Here is a 20,874-nt window from a genome sequence, read left to right as displayed (position 1 = left end):
GGATAATATGGCACCATTCTCCTCTCACTCCACTCCACCTTTCCGTCTCCTGGACTGGCTAAGTCCCAGGAATTTCAACGTTTGTGGCTGGAATTGCATTTTCCCATCCGCGTTTGAACTCGGGGCCTGAGCACTGTCCATGAGCACTTTCGCTCAAGGCTAGTGCTCTACCACTTGAGTCACGGTGCTGCTTCAGCCTTTTGCTCGCTCTCTGTGGTTGAGCTCTCAATCTGGCTCTTTGCCGTTAACTGGGAGGTGGGATTTTGGAGAGATTTTTTTCCTTTTGCCCGGGCTGGCTTTGAACTATCCAGGGAGTCATAGTCCTACAAGCCCTTTTTATTCCCAATTGAGCAACAAGGAAAAAACACAACAGAGATAATCCATTTGTAACCCGTTGAGAACTGACCAAAAACTGCTTGTGAAGGTTTGGCTATAACACTTAGAAAACATGAGATTTACATGCCATCAACTTGAATCACGCCATTGAATCCCACTGGCAAGTGAAAGAGAACACAGATAAATGACAACCAAGGGCAAAGGGTTAAAGCATTGTGGAATCCTCTCGGAAGTGGCTGCGTCCCTCATCCCCATTTGGCAAGTTCCATGCCATGCGATGGGGAACTCGAGGCAAAGCTGTAGTGGTATCTCTTGCTCACATCTTGCTCTGGGTTGCCTGCAAAATTTCTATATAGATTGGTTAGAGTGTTCAAAATTTTTCAGCACTTCTGGCTCTGGTATATCGATGCCCTTCTGGTTTAAGCAGGGTGAAAAAGACTTTCTTAATCACAAAATTCAAAGACTTTCTTAATCACAAAATTTTAAGACTTTCTTAATCCCAAAATTTTACCTGGCTAGCTGTGACCACTAACATAACTATGGTGATTTAACCTGGAGTAACTGTTAAGATGGAACTATTCACATCCTACTCAAGGCTCATAAATCATTCGAGCAGCTTCCAATGGGAGAGAGAGCAAAGAATCATTAGTAGTGAAACAAGGCAGTTTGGGAACAGAATGTGGTGGCATCTTCCTATATCCAGGAGCTGCGGCTAGCACAGCTGTCCACCTGTATCCTATAAAGCAATATATTAATCCTGGGTCAGGAAAGTTGAGGTTAATAGTCACATTTGTATGAAGCAATCTCAATTTCTTGATCTTGAGAGTTTATGAGAACACAGGAGAGAAAATGGGAAGGTAAAATCTTAATTTATGCCAAAGAGTTGTTAAGGCTACATGCACACTTAACTTTTAACACACTGAGTATAAAATAACATGCTGATTTTATACCATTGTGCTTTTACTACATGCTGCATATTTGAACCTTATGGAAACACACTGAATATAAAATAACATACTGGTGAACTTTTACCACATGTTGCATATTTGAACCTTATGGAAATTTTTATAGGCACCTTTATCTCCACCGAACACCGGGATGGAAACCTATTGTTATGCTTTTAAATCTTACCAACAACCACACGCGTGCGCGCGCGCGTGCACACACACACACACACACAAAAATACCTGAGCGCTCTTTAAAATTGCTTTGATTGGCCATTTAAATTTTCTGGAATTCCAGCGGCAAATGATATTAATTTGCCCATAATAGAACCACGTGGTTGAATAAAAAACAAAAGGGAAACCTTTTAATTACACACTCCCAACATGACAATTTTTAAATCACAGTGGACAAGCAAACCCTTTTATCCATCTAGAAAAACTCCAGTTGATTTTATCTCTTTGAACTGGTAAACATGGAAGTTTAATCAAATTACCTATTGCTGTATCAAAACTCTTTGTTTTCCTTTCAATATTCCATTTTAGTTTATAATTTGAGGCTTTCCTGTCTCCAACCCCGTCTGCAGCTGACACAGAGAGAAAAGTGCAGGCAAGCACAGCGGGGTGCTTGCCTCTCTCAGCTGCAGCGCAATCGCTTGAGGCCTGTTAGTCTGAGTCCCCGCCCCTCACCTGGGGGGAATGGGTGGGGCCCCGCCTCCAATATGGCGTGCCCCATTGTGCTCCACGTGTGTGTTAAGTCAGAGAAATCAGGATTCAACCAACTCACCCGAATTTCTGAGCTTAACGACCATCGGCGGGCATAAAGCAGTTTGCCGGGCTGCAGCCGCCGCTGCCGCCCGCGCACCCCAGCGGGACACCGTCCCATGGTCTAAACTGCACGCCACGCCCTTTTTTTTTTTTTTTTTCCATCCGCGGGCTGGGGCCGCACTGGCTCCAGCCCAGCCATTGTAAATACAAGCCTGGCCAAAGCAGCAGCCATCCCCAACGCTCTGCCGCCGCCATGCCACAGCTTCCCACATGGCGGAACCGCGCTTCCGCCACGCCGTGCTCGGCCCGCCACACTCGGACGCCTGGTGCCGCCCGGGGCCACGAGGGCCCCAGCCCACGCACCTCGCAAACCCGGGGTGGCGCGGAGCACAGTGTACTCACGCTCAGCCCGCGCAAGCCAAACCGCTCCGGCGCTCGGCCACCCACTGCTTCTCAAGCGCCACTGCGGGTGCCTGCCGTCTGGCCCGGGGCGCACAGAGCAGAACTAACCGACCCCAGCCCGGGGTCGCATTCCTCTTGCTCTGGCCCCACTGCTCCACTGACATGCTTCCGCGGGAAGCGCGCCCCGCTCCCTCCGCCGCCCGGCGCCAAATCGCCACGGCGGGGCAACTCTCTGGCGCCGCGTCCCGCGAGCCTGTCTTGTCTCCATGCTTCTGCCCCATCTGGATGGGCAGGACCCTCCTCTAAAACCCTACTTAGCAAAATCTGTGGGGATACTGTACCCCGAGCTTCTCGGCCGTACAATTCGGTCCCCGTTCGGGCGCCATTTATGTTGGGGTTCTGGACACCCCCTTTCTCCCCCCCACGGGGAGAATGGTAACTACAAACTCTATAAAAGAGCACCCAGCCTGGCCCTCCGCCAGCGGAAGGCCAAAGGCGTGCTCACATGGGCAAACGCTAAGTTGAGGACGGGTTGCTGAAGCTTCCCCTCCCCCCAGTTCCCCCCACATGTTACCGAGGGCGGAGGCGAAAGGAAGGCATCAGGGACACGCTGCGGTGGTGGAATGCGTCTCAAAGACTTTAATATGGAAGGGCACTTATATAGAAGTAATGGCGGGAAGGAAAGGGGGCTGGCCAAAGGGTCAGTCATAGGCTAGGGGTCACGTTCATCAAGTGACATCACGAAACTTCCCTTTGTGGGCGGGACAACCCCATCATGGTGGCACGCACGTGTTCACCTCCCAAGGGGTGGAGGTCAAAAGGTGGGAGGGGCTTCGATTGTCCCAAGGCTGGTGGAAGGGCAGTCTTTCCCAGGCCATAATAATCCCCAACACTTTGTTGCTTTAGTTATTTTTTCAGATACCTTTTGTTTTTATCCTGGCCTAGTTTCTGAGTACAGTCATCTTACCCAAACCTCCCTTGTAGCTGGAATTACAAGCATGAGCCAACATGCCTAGGATCTTGAGATGGGATCTTGCTAACTTTGTGTCCGGTTTGGCCGCGAGCCTGTTGATTCCAATCTGCCTCCTGAGTAGCTGGGATTTAGGAGGCATGTTCAGCCTTTTCTTTTAAATTTAGTATTAGTTTTCTTGCTTCTCATCTTCTTTGTAAAAATACTCCAAAGTGCAATAACTCATACACATTCCCCTCCTAAACCTAGGAGTCTTGCTTAATAGAATTCAATTAATTTTAACTGTAGTATAGTTTTTCTAGATTTGTCCTTTCTCAGCTGCTTTCTTAGGGAAGTGAATGTTGGTTTTTTTACCCTTGGCATTTATTGTGTCTTTAGGTTGATATCTAATATATTCCATTATATATTGATATTGCTTCTTGTTTTAATGGTTCTCTGCATTTTTTCTTAGAGCAATACCTTAGTCATCCTGACAATCATCTTCCATTTCTAAATAGTCTGAATATTTCCAACCACCAGTTGTTTTATCCAGTTGTTTAATTAATAAATAAAACGAGGCAAAAAAACCCCACAAAACAACCAGATGCCCCTCTCCTTCATGCCCTTTAGAAAGATGATCTCCTTGGAAAAGTCTCTGAGGATTTTTCCAGATGCTTAGATGTTCTGGCTGTTACTGTTATCATTTGAATGATTTCCTTTGTACCACTTCTTAGGATGACTATTACACTGATATCTGCTGCAGTCTCACAGATGTAAAGCTCTTTGGGCAGTGGATGGGAATGTGGATGCATAAGTTAGGAGAGAAGGCTCCAGGGGAGGTTGCAAGGCTGAACTGTGTAGACTGGGCTAGATGATTCATTGGAAGGACAAGGAGAGTTTGTTCAGTGATGAGCAATGCACGTGGTGATGGTATCTTCATCTAGGAGGGTGACATTGGTAGAAAAAAGTAGATAGATTCAAATGTAGTTCAGAATAAAAGTGGCAGTATTTGAAGGCTTTTTTGTGTGTGAAAGATAAACCACTAAAGGGCACCAACAGTGATCTTCAGCTTCTGTGATGAGGCATGAGAAAATAACAATATCAATATTTAGTGCTGTGAAAGAACAAAATGAGGCAGAATTTCCTTTTAAATGTAAGTCTTACACTAGAGGCTAAATATCTACCCCTTTTGCTTTATTTTTTAATTATTAAAAAATTAATTCTTATTATAAAGGTGATGTACAGAGCAGTTACTATTACTTAAGCTACTTAAAGTAGTCAGTACATTTATTGTTTTGAACAATGTCACCCCTTCCCTTACTTTCTTCTCCCTCCCATCTCAGACTACAAATTACATACCTCATTTTCTACACGGTGTAAGTTGAGTAGTGTTATTGCACTTCACCCTTCTGCCTTTCTGCCAACCCCTTTTTACTGTTCCAGAAGAAAAAAAAACACACAACAAAGCAAAAATAAACACTATTACTAGTACCACCACTACCATCCGAAATAAAAAATGTTTCCATTTCCTTGAGTTCATTTCATTGAAATGTTTTAGCTTTGAATTTTAGGTATGTTTTTCTGTTTTAGTATTTATAACAATTATGTATGTAGCAAACATCCTCATTTTGAAGTTTTCTATACTGAACAGTATAATTTAACAGAGAAATCTTTCATTTCTATTTCAGAGTGTAGCTGGCACATTGGAATTTCAACCAGGAGAAAGATATAAATACATTTTTGTCAACATCACTGATAATTCTATCCCTGAATTGGAAAAATCTTTTAAAGTTGAGTTGATAAATTTGGAGGGAGGAGGTAAGAGTGATAATTCAAAAATATCAACTATTTGCTCATCCATCTACTATGGTTAACTATGAGTTAACAGTAAATTGTGTTTCAAAGATTATTTTGAATTTGTACAGTTTTTGTGTGTAAATGGTTTTAGAGAGAGTAGTCATAAAATCTAATCATTCATGATTTATGACAGACATTTCTGATTATTTTCTTCATAAAATGAAAATTAATATTCTTTACATGAATTTTGAGTATTAGTTTTATAATGTCCAACTCATACTTTTATGTGAAGTTTGGTTAATTCTCAGATGTCTATGTGTTTTATACCGATTCCACCTATTGTGTCATTTATTTCCCTTTTTATTATCCATTCATCTTATCCTAAAATAGATGTATTTTTAGAATGAAGTGGTACAGTTGTACTCAATCACCAAATTATAATTGTCACTCACACTAGTTGTCATTTAGGAGTATGCACTGGTTACCACTAAGCCATCTTTCCTTCCTTTGTGAATTCTTATAGTACTTTTTGTCCTTTTTGGTAGTCTATATAAGATGATTACCAATAAAAATCTTAATCTCAAATCTGATGTCAAAGCACTGGTTATCAAAGATCTTTGGAATTAAAACTCACATGGTGAAACTTTTGCATTAAAATGAGGTTAAACAGTCAGGTGCTAGTGGCTCATGCCTGTAATCCTAGTTACTTAGGAGGCTGAGATCTGAGAATCCAGTCCATGAGACTCATTCATCTCCAATTAACTACTAGAAAACCAGAATTGGGTTTATGGCTCCAAGTGGTAGGAAACTACCCTTGAGTGAAGAGCTCAGGCACAGCTCCCAGACCCTGAGTTCAAGTCCCATTACTGACCAAATAATAAAATAATATAAATAAATAAACAAATAAAATGAGGTTAGACTATCTTGTTTAGGTGAGCTATGTAAATTTCTTTGAATATATACTAATGTTTCACTGTCAGTTGCTACTGAGAGTGTTATAAGAATACTTGCAGTATATACTGTATTACCTTTGTAAGATAAGAAAATAAGTTGGTATTTTTTCATCATTTAAGTCCCTTTTATTACAAAACCTGTTGGCATTATCTCACTATTACCATTGCCTACACTACTGTGATAAAGAGATTTATAGTAAAAAAAAATCATCCAAAGAGAGACATTTTTTTAGGGCAGAGTATATTAAAACTATCTTTTTGAAGAAAGTGAGACTATGGGATACATATGCACAACTTCCCTCTCATGTATATCCTAAGTTCAGGTGAAGGCAAATGAGAGGGAGGTGGTGCTTGGAGACATTACAGAGATGGCAACATCTTATCAAATGCAAAAGATGGGGAAAGTATGCTAGATGATTTATGTGGCAGTTGGCATCTAGAAACAATGCTTTATTTATCCCCCAGGATCAAGTTCTTACATCGCTAATTCAGATTTCAAACCACTGACAAGGTTATTATATTTGAAAGTTTCCCTTTGTGTTACAGGTAAAAATATTCATAAACTAAAAAATTGTTAGTGACCATTATTTTCTATCATTCAATAATAGGCCAAATACTCTTTTTTTGCAGGGCTAGGATGAAACCTAGGGCCTCTTACATGCTAAAACCAACACTTATCCACTATCCACTAGCTGCATCCAGGCCCTGAACCAATGTTTCTAAGTTGTCTTATTTTTTTTTTTTTTTTGCGAGTCCTGGGGCTTGAACTCAGGGCCTGGGCACTGGCTCTGAACTGAGCTTCTTTTGCTCAAGGCTAGCATTCTCCCACTTGAGTCACCGCACCACTTCCAGGTTTTTCTGTTTATGTGGTACCGAGGAGTTGAACCCAGGACTTTGTGCATGCAAGGCAAGCACTCTACCACTTTGAGCCATAGTTCCACTTCTGGTTTTCTGGTGGTTAATTGGAGATAAGCCTCACAGATTTTTCCTTTTTTTTTTTTTTTTTTTTTTTTTTTGTCCAGGCTGGCTTTAAACTGTGATCCTCCGATCTCAGCCTCCCGAGTAGCGAGGATTACAGATGTGAGCCACCAGCACCTGGCTCCTAAAGTGTTTCTCGTAATGATGATACTTATGATTTTATGTAGGAACATTTCATCACAAATCTAGTATATGAATTTTGCTAGTTGGAAATGAATTCTGTGAACTTTTGCAGTTTCTTTCTAAGCAATAGTGTCAGGGTCCTTTTTGATTTTTATTTTTTTGGTCAGTGAGTTGAGATTGAAATAAATAGCATCGTGACAGTGACCCTGTTCATTACTCATTCCAAGGGTCTGCTTAGTTTGTGAAATAACTTGCAGATGTAAATTCTTTCAACAATCAAGGGGACACGTTTTTCCACATTGTGTCTCTAATGCTGATTATGACATAGCCATAACATTAATAATTATGCCAGCCAAAGAATGCATAGCATTGAACTTTATACACCTGTCTCATGACTTCTAGAGAGTATGGAAGCAAAGTCTTAACCTGGATTCCTTCAGGAAGTTCATTTTGCCTCTTTAGGCTCCAATTCCTGGATACTACATTTGTGGCATGAAAAATGTTTCATGTTTGGTACATCCCAGTTGTGATGAGGGGAAAGACAGAACTTTTGGCAGGCAAAAACTGCGCTTCCTGCCTTCTCTATAACCATGTGGCAAAGTTAGGGTTGAGTGTAAGACTTATTAGACATATAACTATGTGGTATTTATCCTAGTGCTTATGCCATGGCATTTTACACTTTATAATTCTATTTACTTGTCATCATTTTATCTTATATTTACAACATTTCTGTATAGGCTAGCATGTTTTGTAAGGCGAGTAAAGTAATATACTCAGAAGTTAAGTTTTTCTAGCCATAGCTGAAGTAGAATTTTTCTACTGTTTCCCCAGGACTCTTGTCAATGACAAAAAGAAGGCGATTGATTTTGAGGATATAGTGGGGAGTTTGATGTGTGGGTGTGGGACAATGATAGATACATTTTCCTAATTTTGAATTGGTTGTGATTGGTAAGCTTACTGTCACAGGCATTTAAGCCTATGGTTATCTATGTGCAAACATTTTATATAGTCACATGGTTAGAGAATAATTTATGTTGCTATAAACAGTTGAAGATTTAAATAAAAATATTTGAATTGCTGCCAAGTAAAAAGGCCAGTTATAATTTCCATGAAGTATTTCTTGCAACTTGGAATTTTGGTACTTTAACATGATTGGTGTTACAGTCACATCCTTTAAAGTGATCTACTCTATGGAAGATAGCCAGCCATGGGGTGAATGTTCCTGCATTTTCTCTTTGCCTCATGCATTTTAAGAATTCTTCATTCTCTTATTGTGTCCATGTGTGTTGTGTGGGTTGTGTCTCTGTGTTTCTCCTTGTGAAGTGACTGAACTCTTTAGAGTTGATGGCAGTGGTAGTGGCGATGGGGACGTGGAATTCTTCCTTCCACCTATTCACAGACATGGTAAGCAGCTGTTGCAAAAGATTCTTTACCAGTTTATGTTTTCATTTTGCCTTCTCTTTGCTATAACAACAATCCTTATAGGTACTAGGTATAGATCCTTTACATATTTTATCTCATTAAGTATAACAGCTTTTTCATTTATTCTAGACTGTCATTACTCTACTAGAAAGTGATGGAATTGTATCTCTCCCTGAAAGTGATACTCAGGCTCTCTTCCCCGGGTATCCTAATGTAATTTCCCATTTATGACTGAATAGAATTTTTTTTAAATTTACCAGAAGATTGTTGAAGACACTGTGCATAGTTTTAAATCCTGAAAAAGATGAAGTATTTGTCCCTTCATGTGAAATCTATCACACTAATTTTCTTTACAACAAAGAGTGTGAGTCTTTATGTGTAAGATTGAATCAAAACAAATGTAAAATTTGAAAGAAAATATGGAGAGAATAATTCTCCAATTAGTGGGGGAATATTGAAAGAGGGTGGCTTTTGAAGTAGTTTATACACCAACATGATTCAGATTTTTACCTCAAAAATGAATGAGTACATGAGAACATACATAGAAATCCGTTCATCCTATTTCTCTCTATGTATGTATGTGTTTCAATTATCTAAACTATCTGTCTAGCTATATCTATCTAATCTATCATCTATCTAATCTACGTATCTATGTATCTATCTATCTATCTATCTATCTATCTATCTATCTATCTATCTATCTGTCTGTCTGTCTGTCTGTCTGTCTGTCTACCTACCTACCTGTCTTTCACCTATCTATGTCTCTATCGTACTGGGGTTTGAACTCAGGTGCTCTTTTGCCCCTAAGCCATACCTGTAGCTTTTTTCCCCTATGCTGGCTATTTTTGATATATAGTCCCTGCCCCAGTTCACCTGTGAGATTTCCCATCCTAGGTAGGCTAAAAGACCCATATCACCACATGTATCAGTCCATTGAGGGGTTTTTATGCTTGGGATGGCACACACTAGGATCCTCCCAATCTCAGTGGCACAAGCCACTGACTTCTGGTTTCAAATATTATTTTTACATCTAAAGAGAATATTTAAAGCACTCATTTCTCAATAGAGAGCACTTTCTAATCTGTTATCTGGTTTTACATTTGTGGTTAAGACTTCCACTTTCCCCTTTCCTCAGTCTTCACTTCAGCGGAGCCTGGTGGAACCTCTGTTAGTTACTCTATTGCTTTTAAGATTACTCAGTTTTTACTGTTGTCTGAAAACATCAACACAACATAAAAATAAACATATATCTCAGAGGGGGGGAAATTAACTTCTTCTTTGGATCTTAACATGTTTTAGCTATAGGATTGGACTGTCTGGGACCAGGAAAGATGAACAAAATGGAGTAAATAGACTTAAATTTGATGTACATTGGAAACTGAGAATCTGTTCAGTGAGACTGACTAAAAATCAGAGGCAGAGAAATCATTGTTTCCTAAAAATAAGAGTCATTTGGCTCATGCTTGTTTGAGGTCAGCCAAGATCATGGGAGACCTTCCTCATAGGCTCCATGTGGAAGAGTGTTCTCTTTCACAGAGAGGGAAAATGAAAAGCAGGTTTTCCTTATTCATTCCTGAGCACTTATTCAGCACTGTACTGGTGCCAAAATCAGAGTGAGACTGTGAAAGCATGAGCATATGTAGCAACCGTAATTGTTGGCCTTTCTTTCTCAAACAAATTAGAATGTACTCAATGAAAGGAATGACTCTTTTCAAAAAGTTGTTCTTTGGGTTTTCTTGTGGTTTGTAAATCACTGATTCACTTTCTTTTTCTTTCTTTTTTTTTTTTTTTCTGTCTGTGGGAACTCTCCCATGCAGCCAGTTTAGGAGTGGCATCCCACATTCTAGTGACAATTGCAGCCTCTGACCACGCTCATGGCATGTTCCAATTTAGCTCCGAGTCACTCTTTGTCAATGGAACTGAACCAGAGGATGGACACAGCACCGTTTTATTAACGGTGAGTACCTTTTCACTCCATTTCTTGTTTCACCCTCCATTCCATTGTTTCATTGCTTGATGAATGGATGTTGTATTTTTTTCTGTGTAAGGGAATAAAATGAGCACAGACCTATAGGATAAACTGTCAATTTAATTTATGTTTGTGTTTCACTTTGCATATGGGTTTATTTTCCCATAAATACTGTATGTATATCTATGCATTAGTTCAGGAAGCTGTAGTAATAACCATCCCCAAATCTCTATGATTTAGTACAGTAAAAATTTGGTTTGCATTCATGCTATATATATCCCCCTGGAGTTGGCAAGGACCTCTGATCATTCATGAAGAGCTACAGAGGCTACAGTTCAACAGTTGTTCATATTTTCATGAAAGATGGCAGGCAGGATAAGTGTGTTGATGACACATGTAGTTTCTTTCTGGGGACAATTTACATGGTATACTTAGACTTCCATGGTCAAAACAAATTTCATGATATTGCCTAAAGTTAATGGGTGAAATACAGTCTTCTTCTGTTTCTTTCCCCGAAGGAAAGGAAATCAAAGTATTAGTGAATAGCAATAGCAACAATAACTACTCCATAGTTTGCATGTGTATGTGAGTATGAATCTGCTTTGATCCAGCAGATATTAAGAAGGAACCTATTGTTCAGGGAATCAGAAAAGATGGATACTAGCCCAGCTTTCTCAGTTTTATTTACATAAACATTGGAGAAAAGGCATTCAAACACATCTTCTGCATTCTTACAGCAGATTTTCCAAAACTTGTTGTGGAATTAACTTTGTTTCTTAGAAGGCAGCTATGCTCACCACTATACCACCAACGCTTAACTTTGTTTCTTTAGAAAGAATAACTAGTTAGAAAAGAGCAGAAAGCATTCTAAGAACTTTTAAAGGTTATTGTTCCTGTTGTGTGCTGTGGCTCACACCTGTAATTCCAGCTGCTCAGGAGGCCGATATCTGAGGATCCTGGTTCCAAGCCAGCCCACGGAAGAAAATCTATGAGATTCTTGTCACCAGGAAAAAGCTTAAAGTTGTGGTGATAGAATGCTTGCCTTGAGTGGAAAAGCCAAGTTAGAGCTTGAAGGCCTGAGATGAAGCTCTAGCCTCAGCACACACACATGCACAAAGACACAGATACACATGCACACAAACATGCACACACACACACACACACACACAAACCATTATTGTCTCTAATTTTATTTTGAGTTAACAATCATATTTTAAGTTGAAATACAATTATTCTTAGGAATAATAAATTGGGATTGTTTGGGATTCTTAAACTTTTCTTTCTTAAATTGGGAAAAGCACTTGCTTCAAATTAATTTTACTTATATTTTAGTTTAAATATGTTTTTGATGTGTTTGTTTTTTCCTGAATAATTACTTATTTATTGTTTGTTGTTTTGAATGTAAAAATGAATATGTGTTTTAAAAATGAGTCATCACTAAGTTTTCAGATAAATATTGAAGTCCTCTGCCTTCAATAGTCTTATAGTTTTCAGAACTTGTATAATATAAAATATAATTTATTGTGTTACTATTACTATGTCCTCACAAGGTTTTTAAGTCAATTGTATTAATTTCTCTTTCAAACCATATTTGTAGGTTCTGAGGAGTCATGGAGCTCTGTCTCGAGTGACTTTGCACTGGAACATAGACTCTGATCCGGACGAGGACCTTGCCTTCACCTGTGGCAACATCACTTTTGGGATTGGAGAGATGAAGGCCCAAATCACAGTGGAAATATTACCAGACGACATTCCAGAACTGGATAAAGCATTCTCTGTGTCAATCCTCCATGTCTCGAGTGGGTCTTTGGGAATTCTCACTAATGCCACACTAATAGTCTTGGCTAGCGATGATCCTTATGGAGTATTTACCTTTTCAGAAGAAAATAAACCTACTAAAATTGAAGAGGCAACTCAGAATATCACACTGTTAATAAGAAGGTTGAAAGGTCTCATGGGAGAAGTTGTTGTGTCATATGCAACACTAGACAACATGGAAAAACCACCTTATTTTCCACCAAATTTAGCTAGGGCAACTCAAGGGAAAGACTATATATCAGCTTTTGGATCGTCTGTTTTCAAAGCTAATCAGTCAGAGGCAACAATAACTATTTCAATTTTGGATGATGAGGAGCCAGAAACATCAGAATCTGTGTTTATTGAACTACTCAATTGTACTGTATTGGAGAAAGCACAGAATCGCCCAAGTAAGTATTCTTCAGTGTATTATTGGAAATAAGAATGTTAGAATAAATCTAGAATGGGGTATAGTAGAAAATTCTATAAAATAGTTGGCACTAATTTTAAAAGTATTATGTCATAAAATTTATCTGTAAGACAACTGAAAGTAGAACAAAATTTTTCCTTTGAAATTACTTTTTTCTATTGTGCTGAAGTTTGAGCCAAATATACTAAGTAGGTGCTGTGCCACTTGAGCCATACCATTACCCACTGTTTTTCTTTAGGTTTCAGATAGGGTACACTATTTTTTTCCCTATGGCAAACATTGGATTGCTATCCTGTTACCTAAGCCTCCTAGAAGCAGAGATTATAGGTGTTTACTACTATCAACACCTAACACCTAACTTGCTTATTGAGATGGGGTCTTTTTGCCCTTCTGACTTTGAGCAGCAGTCTTCCTGAGCTCTACCTCCTGAATGGCATGAATTACAAGTGTATTTTACCATCTTTGGGTCTGGAAGTTATGTTTTTTTTTTTTTTTTTTGGCCAGTCCTGGGCCTTGGACTCAGGGCCTGAGCACTGTCCCTGGCTTCTTCCCGCTCAAGGCTAGCACTCTGCCACTTGAGCCACGGCACCACTTCTGGCCGTTTTCTGTATATGTGGTGCTGGGGAATTGAACCTAGGGCCTCGTGTATCCGAGGCAGGCACTCTTGCCACTAGGCTATATCCCCAGCCCTGGAAGTTATGTTTTAAAAACCAGTTATATTCCCAGAGTGAATTTTGAGATGCTCCCATAATTTAACTATAATTTATAATTTAACTATAATTATAATTTTAATTATAATTTTATACTTTAACTATAGTATTTACTATCCTAGTAATAGGATAGTTTCAAACCACTCTAGTATCAGTTGGGCAAAGTCTAGGGATAGTCCTAGTAAAACCTCCTACCTTGATCTACTTCTAGAAGATTTCCTAACTGAAAAAAAACTGTTTGCATAGCAAGAAGCATGTGTGATGGAGGGGCAGAGATTTGTGAGAACTGGGAATTTTTAAGAACTTAACAGCCTAAAAGACCTGATTCCAATCTCTATATGTTGGCTTTGGTCTGCCATGGTTTAAGTAAATTTCACCTTACTGAAATACTGGGTGAAGAGTATTATCTACAGCCTAAGAAATTGTCATCCAGGGTTATAGAAGGAAATTTGCAGTTGTGATTGTTAAATTTTCTAGTTATATGTAAAAAGATCCCACAAAGTAGTCAGTATTTTTAAAAGTACAATTTAAAATTACTAATAACAGCAAACAAAATAAAACTCAGTTGTTAGTAGAAGTTCTAGTAGGTGTTATAGGATAGGTTTTCAAGCAAGAGACCCATTTTTCTATATGTCTATATTATGGGGGTTAAATGATAGTATGCATCTAACAAGTATGAGAAATTATTATTATTAAAGTCATACATACGGAGTCTCTGTGTACTTGATAAGAGAAATAATTAGCATGCATTATGTGTTTGATATGTTGCTAGAACCATGACACATAGTTTAGAACCATCAGAATAGCCATGATGTAGGATGAATAAAGAGCAACTAAGTGTGAATTTGTGAAAAGTGAGTCAAATTTTAAGTGGTATAAAGACTAGTAGTATTTTACTGACTCTGCTGTGAGTGTAGCTATCAGCATTCATAAATGAGAACAGTATAAGAAGCCCAGGATCAGAACCTGGAGAAGGTATAGGAGTCAGGAAGCCTGGCTATAGATGATGACAGTATCTACACAGTTGGTGAGGAGTTATATATAGAGAGAATGATATGCATTCTTACTGCATACCCTTGATAGTGTGTGACAGGAACTAGTACAAGACCTCAAGTATATAATTATAAAATATATCAGCAGGTGAATTGAGAATGTGGTCGTGTATATGTATATTATTTAGCTATAAATCGAAAAAAGTATGGTGTCATTGGTGATAAAATATATGAAATTGGAAAAGATCATGTTAGGCAGCACTGAAAGACAAGTTCTGCATCTTTTTTTTTTCCTTTTCTTTTTTGGTACTGGGGATCAAACCCAGGACATTGCACTTCCTAGGCAAACACTTTGCCACTGAGCTACATCCCAGCCCTGCATCTTCTTACTCATATTTGGAAACTTAAAAAAAAAGTTTTTTGAAAGTAGAGAAAAGTGATTACTAGAGGCTAAGTAAATCAGAGAAAGTAGGGAGAGAATGAGGCTGGATAACAGGTACCCAAGTGCAGTCAGAAGAAATGAGTTTTAGTATTTTATAACCTAGTAAGGTGACTGTGGTTTGTATCTAGGCTTTGAGCTATGGAAACCAAGTTAGATTTCTACCCTGCTCTGTAACTTCACTGCTGCTTTTCTGAAACTGGTAAACTAGCTGAGTAGAATAATTCTGTAAGGTCATCATGATCTTTTGTGATATCATGAAAACTGGTGGTCAGTTATAATTGAACTATCTATCCTTTTTTTTTGGCCAGTCCTGGGCCTTGGACTCAGGGCCTGAGCACTGTCCCTGGCTTCTTCCCGCTCAAGGCTAGCACTCTGCCACTTGAGCCACAGCGCCGCTTCTGGCCGTTTTCTGTATATGTGGTGCTGGGGAATCGAACCTAGGGCCTCGTGTATCCGAGGCAGGCACTCTTGCCACTAGGCTATATCCCCAGCCCTATCTATCCTTTTTGATATATTTATCATATTAAAATATTAAAGTACAGGAACTGTTCTTTTGCTAAAGATTTTTTAAAGAAAGTATCCCTACAATATACACTACAAAATATCTAGAAGTAGTTCCTATTTGTGTTGTCTGTGTGTTTCCATTTTTGAGAGTAATCTCATAAAAAGTAAACATACAGAAATGATTATCCTGCTTGGCTAATGGAATCTTATTGAATGTTCTTGATGTTTAGGCAGTTCATAAAATTTTGATATATTAGTTTTTCTACTATCTTTCAGTTCAAAATTCTCCTCGACTTGGGCCCAAGTCAGAAACTATAGCCCATCTAATTATCATTGCCAATGATGATGCATTTGGAACTCTTCAGCTCTCAACACCTCTCGTTCATGTGGTGGAAAATCATGTTGGACCCATTATCAATGTCACTAGAACAGGAGGAGCCTTTGCAGATGTTTCTGTGAAGTTTAAAGCTGTGCCAATAACTGCAATTGCTGGTAAGAAAAGTCGCTTAAGGAGCAGTGAAGTGTTTTAGGGGGAAGTGTCTGTGATCAATAAACTCACTCCAAGATGCAATTCAAAAATCCTAGTAGAAAGCAACAATATTCCTTTTTTTGTGCCAGTCCTGGGGCTTGGACTCAGGACCTGAGCACTGTCCCTTGCTTTTTTTTTTTTTTTTTTTTGTTTTCTTTTTTTGCTTAAGGCTAGCACTCTACCACTTAAGCCACAGTGCCACTTCTGGCTTTTTCTGTTTATGTGGTTCTGAGGAATCAAACCTAGGGCTTCATGCATTTTAGGCAAGCACTCTACCACTAACCCACATTTCCAGCCCCCAACAATAAGTATTCTTGTATCATTTTAGATCCAAACATAGAGTTCATATATATCTATGTTAGTAAACTTTAGAATTTGTGACACCTGATGGGAAACTGCATATACACTTAAAAGCTGTGATGAAACTATGCATACAGCAATGAGAAGCAAATCAGCCTTCTCTGCACTTAATCATTAAAATGGATTCCTATGTGAGTGATAACTGAGGAATATCATACAACGATCAACCCATTGAGTTCATGATGCTTCTAAAAAGCCTTGTTGCTAGATTCCGTTATTTTGTCTGTTGGTTTATCTTTGAAGATTGTGGATGAGTCAGTGGTTAGTATTAACTCTTTTATGTATAAGCAAAATGATCACATTGCCAAAAGTAAATGTTAGGAGACTCCCTTTAGTGGTAGTCCCATTATCACATTAAGAGGATGATTTTTCCAAAAGCAATTGAAGTAAAATGTTTTAGACGTCACTCAGAGGAACTTGAACAAGAACAGATTGGGTATCATGCCTAGTTTTTATTTGGATAAATTACCTGGATATGATTATTGCTTGAAAAGACAATAAGCCAGGCTCACTTAGTGCCTAAGTAGCATGTGTGCACATTTGGGGATGTTTGATCCCTGGAGTGCTTGATTGTCTTTAGATGCCTCATATACTGACAGGTGGGGTGGAGGTCCATAGGAAGTGTTCCCCCTTTCCCTATCCATTGCCTGACCAGAAACAGCCCGTACTGCCTTGAACAGCACTCCACAGCTTTGTAGGAATTTCTGTGATGTCTGCCTGTATCATTGATGATGCCTGTGTGCCATACCTGCAGAAAGAGGTTAAATTCTAGTTCTTTTCTTTGTTCTAAAAGTATTGTGCAAGTATTTGTTTTTCAAATAAGGAGCATCTTATGGCAATGAATCTCTCCCTGTCTCTTTCACTGTATGTTCATATTTTTTGAAAGAGAAGTTATGAACTTGAGCACTCTTAATAATCTCTTTCATTTTCTGGTGATATTATTAAACTCATGTTTTTCTAGCTTGAGAAGCAAAGATCTTGTTTACTATCCATAGAGCTAACAATCTCCAAAAATCTGCCCATGTGTATCCATATGGTTTGATAATTAATAATGCTTGTCAAATGAATATGTATTTCAGAATATATATTTCATACTTATCCTTAATCTTTTCTCTTTGAAGGTGAAGACTATAGTATAGCTTCTTCAGATGTGGTCTTGTTAGAAGGGGAGACCAGTAAAGCTGTGCCAATTTATATCATTAATGACATCTACCCTGAGCTGGAAGAATCTTTTCTCGTGCAACTGCTAAATGAAACAACAGGCGGAGCCAAGCTAGGGGCTTTAACAGAAGCCGTCATTACTATTGAGGCTTCTGATGACCCCTATGGACTGTTCGGTAATCAGACTAGTTTGTATCTTTTCCTTGTCTGTTGGAAGTCATGCACAATGACAAAAACAAAACAAAACACCGTTAGAGACAGTGATCAAATATTCTTGTTTAATGTGCTGTTAGTGATATGTAAGATATGCTACTTAGAGTAACTGATAGAGATTAGTGGCTATTTTAAAAAGAACAAATCACCACTTAACATAAAGATGAAAAACATAAGCCATTGACCTTTTAGCCAAATCTGGCTCCTAGATAAGTTTTGTGAACTTTAGGTAGTTCTTTAAAATAAATTAATTTTCTTTTTGAATAAATAGGAAAATCTGTTATAACTGAACTCTTATCTATTACCAGTTAAATATTGAACAATATTAAAAATTAATCCTGTAGACAAAGGTGGTTCTGTGAGATTAATCACAAGGATCATTGGATTAATTTCACTTATGCCTGACATATACTTACGCCTCTTGTGTTCATCTAAGTCTATAAGTGTGCTTTTATCACAGTGAAAAACAATGTGAAAATCTTGACAGGCCTAATAGTGTAATTTTATGTGGCATTGTCACTTAGATGCTTACTTAGTTGTGTGTTGCTTCACTTTTACTTTATATTTGAAGTCAACTCCTTTCTATCTGCCCTTCAGATTTTCAGATTACTAAACTTATTGTAGAGGAATCTGAGTCTAACTCAGTGAAGGTAAAACTGCCAATAATTCGAAATTCTGGGACACTAGGCAATGTTACTGTTCAATGGGTTGCCACCATTAATGGACAGCTTGCTACTGGCGACCTGCGAGTTGTCTCAGGTAATGTCACCTTTGCCCCTGGGGAAACCATTCAAACCTTGTTGTTAGAGGTCCTGGCTGACGACGTTCCGGAGATTGAAGAGGTGAGAGGACTGGTTAGCATAGAATGACACTGTAACTATATGCCTTGTCTTAGAGTGTTTAGAATAGATGATTTGTGTGACAATTTAGAGAGAATGTCAAATAAAGTATTTCTATAAGAATGTCCAAAGTATGCTATCATGATGCCATCCTTACAAATAAAAAGCAGGAATGTTCTAGAACTAGATTGTGAATATGTGCCACCTTTCTAGAATTTTAACATATTTTTCAACATGATTAAATGATGCATTGCATTGCAGTTACTGTTATTTTTGCTACATTTGTTTCATATACACTCCTACTCATATTTTCATACTGATTGTACAAAATAGAGATTTTCATCACAATATTTCTATACATGCAGGTAATACACATTGATCACCTCTGTCCCATCAGTAACTCATATAAACTCTTAATTTGGATCCATACTCCCCTTGGCTAGAATATGAGCCAGTTTTAATTAAGTATAGACTTTTACTTCTTAACCATTTCTTTTTCAACCATTATTGAGAATTTACCATATGAAAAATATAGTAGATAGATTTTCCAGATAGTTATTTTTCAGGATAAAGAAATAATGTGGCATAGAAAAGTACAGTTCAATTGGGACTCAATACTGACATATTGCTTGAAGATTATTTTATGAACTCCAAGTATTATTAAAGCCTAGATATCAATATAATTTCCTTTTAATAGCACTTATTCTTTAATAGTGTCATACTTTTGTAGATGAGAAGTCCATAAAATTTCTGTTGAGTGCTAATTATATTATTGTTCTCTGCTAAAATGTTAGTGATTCACAAATGCACAAATTTCATTTTTTATTAGTTTTTTTATCTTTAGGTAGCTGTGCAAAGGAGCTATAATTCAACAAAGCAGTTTAGGAATACAGTTAATCACATATATTTCTTTTTCCTTTTTTTCTTTTGGCCAGTCCTGGGCCTTGGACTCAGGGCCTGAGCACTGTCCCTGGCTTCTTTTTGCTCAAGGCTAGCACTCTGACACTTGAGCCTCAGCGCCACTTCTGGGAGTTTTCTGTGTATGTGGTACTGAGGAATAGAACTCAGGGATTCATGTATGCTGGGCAAGCACTCTACCACTAGGCCACATTCCCAGTCCTTCTTTTTCCTTTTTAAAAAATTTGTGTCAACATGATGCTTCTTTTCACTTTTGTCAGAGAATTTCCATTAGCATAAAGTGTGAAATAAAACATAATAGAGTAAATTTCCACTAAAATAAGTATGTGATATTTTTTCTAAATAAAAAATTGTTTAGAACATTAAAGTTAAATTATTATAATGACAAACATAGCAGGGATCTTTAAACTGTTACAACTAAGTATTATACAACTAAATATTACATAATTTGAATATCCTATATTTATGTATTATCATTTTCTATTATTAGAAGTTGATGATGGCATATTATATCTATATATATTAATATATACTGTGTTTGTAAATGCAGTTGGAATGCAGTTTTCTGAGTCTGTCTATTGTTTATTCTATTTTGCTCTTGTATTTGAATAGATATGTTTTGATTTGTTTCTCCTGCATCAGTCTTATTCTAACTTCAGAACTGGGATGCCGTTAAGAAGTTTTCACTGTATTTTTAGGTTATTCAAGTGCAGCTCACTGATGCCTCTGGTGGAGGTACTATTGGGCTGTATGGAGTGGCAAACATTGTTATTCCTGACAATGGTAATCCATACGGTACAGTAGCCTTTGTTCAGTCGGCTTATCATATTCAAGAGCCTCTGGAGAGAAGTTCCCATGCTAACATAACGGTCAGGCGAAGGTATATGAGATAGCTGCTTTTACCCTGGGGTGATGGGAGTTGTGGGTGGTGGGAAAGGATTAATCTACAATGATGGGTTTTCTGTATCATAACTTATTTGATAGGTTATTATAATTTGTCAATGGAAGCATCATATTTGGACTCCAAATATCCATATAATGGATAGTCCATATAATGGACTCCATCATATTTGTTGTCCCTATTATTAGTGAAATAGGTAATAGATGACACATGACTGTGCTTTAACCTTAGAAATGTATTGATTTAATCTGTGGCCTGTTAGAACAAAAGTGTAAATATAACTAGCTTCCAAACTGAAGAAGACTTACCTGCTGTATGAAGGGGTAGACTTGAGGTTTCTGTTCTCCTTCTATTTATTTCTTTGGTGAGCTGGCACAGTGTCCACTGAGCTATCTCAGAAAGAATACATAGGTTTGAGAAAGCTTTTGAGAAGAAATGTT

The 20,874-nt window shown here is 38.2% G+C and overlaps 1 protein-coding gene across 1 annotated transcript in view; it reads left to right on the top strand.

Moving 5' to 3' along the window:
• Nucleotides 1-20,874, top strand: part of Adgrv1 (adhesion G protein-coupled receptor V1) — a 496,777-nt gene that overhangs the window by 71,159 nt on the left and 404,744 nt on the right. The window contains exons 24-31 of the mRNA XM_048331390.1: nucleotides 5,085-5,214; nucleotides 8,571-8,651; nucleotides 10,487-10,626; nucleotides 12,236-12,845; nucleotides 15,790-16,005; nucleotides 17,524-17,739; nucleotides 18,374-18,618; nucleotides 20,232-20,413. Coding sequence (XP_048187347.1) covers nucleotides 5,085-5,214; nucleotides 8,571-8,651; nucleotides 10,487-10,626; nucleotides 12,236-12,845; nucleotides 15,790-16,005; nucleotides 17,524-17,739; nucleotides 18,374-18,618; nucleotides 20,232-20,413 — 1,820 coding nt within the window. The remainder of the gene's footprint in view (nucleotides 1-5,084; nucleotides 5,215-8,570; nucleotides 8,652-10,486; nucleotides 10,627-12,235; nucleotides 12,846-15,789; nucleotides 16,006-17,523; nucleotides 17,740-18,373; nucleotides 18,619-20,231; nucleotides 20,414-20,874) is intronic.

Source organism: Perognathus longimembris, chromosome 22, assembly GCF_023159225.1.
Source record: "Perognathus longimembris pacificus isolate PPM17 chromosome 22, ASM2315922v1, whole genome shotgun sequence".
NCBI lineage: Eukaryota > Metazoa > Chordata > Mammalia > Rodentia > Heteromyidae > Perognathus > Perognathus longimembris.
This window is presented reverse-complemented; position numbering and strand designations above follow the sequence as displayed.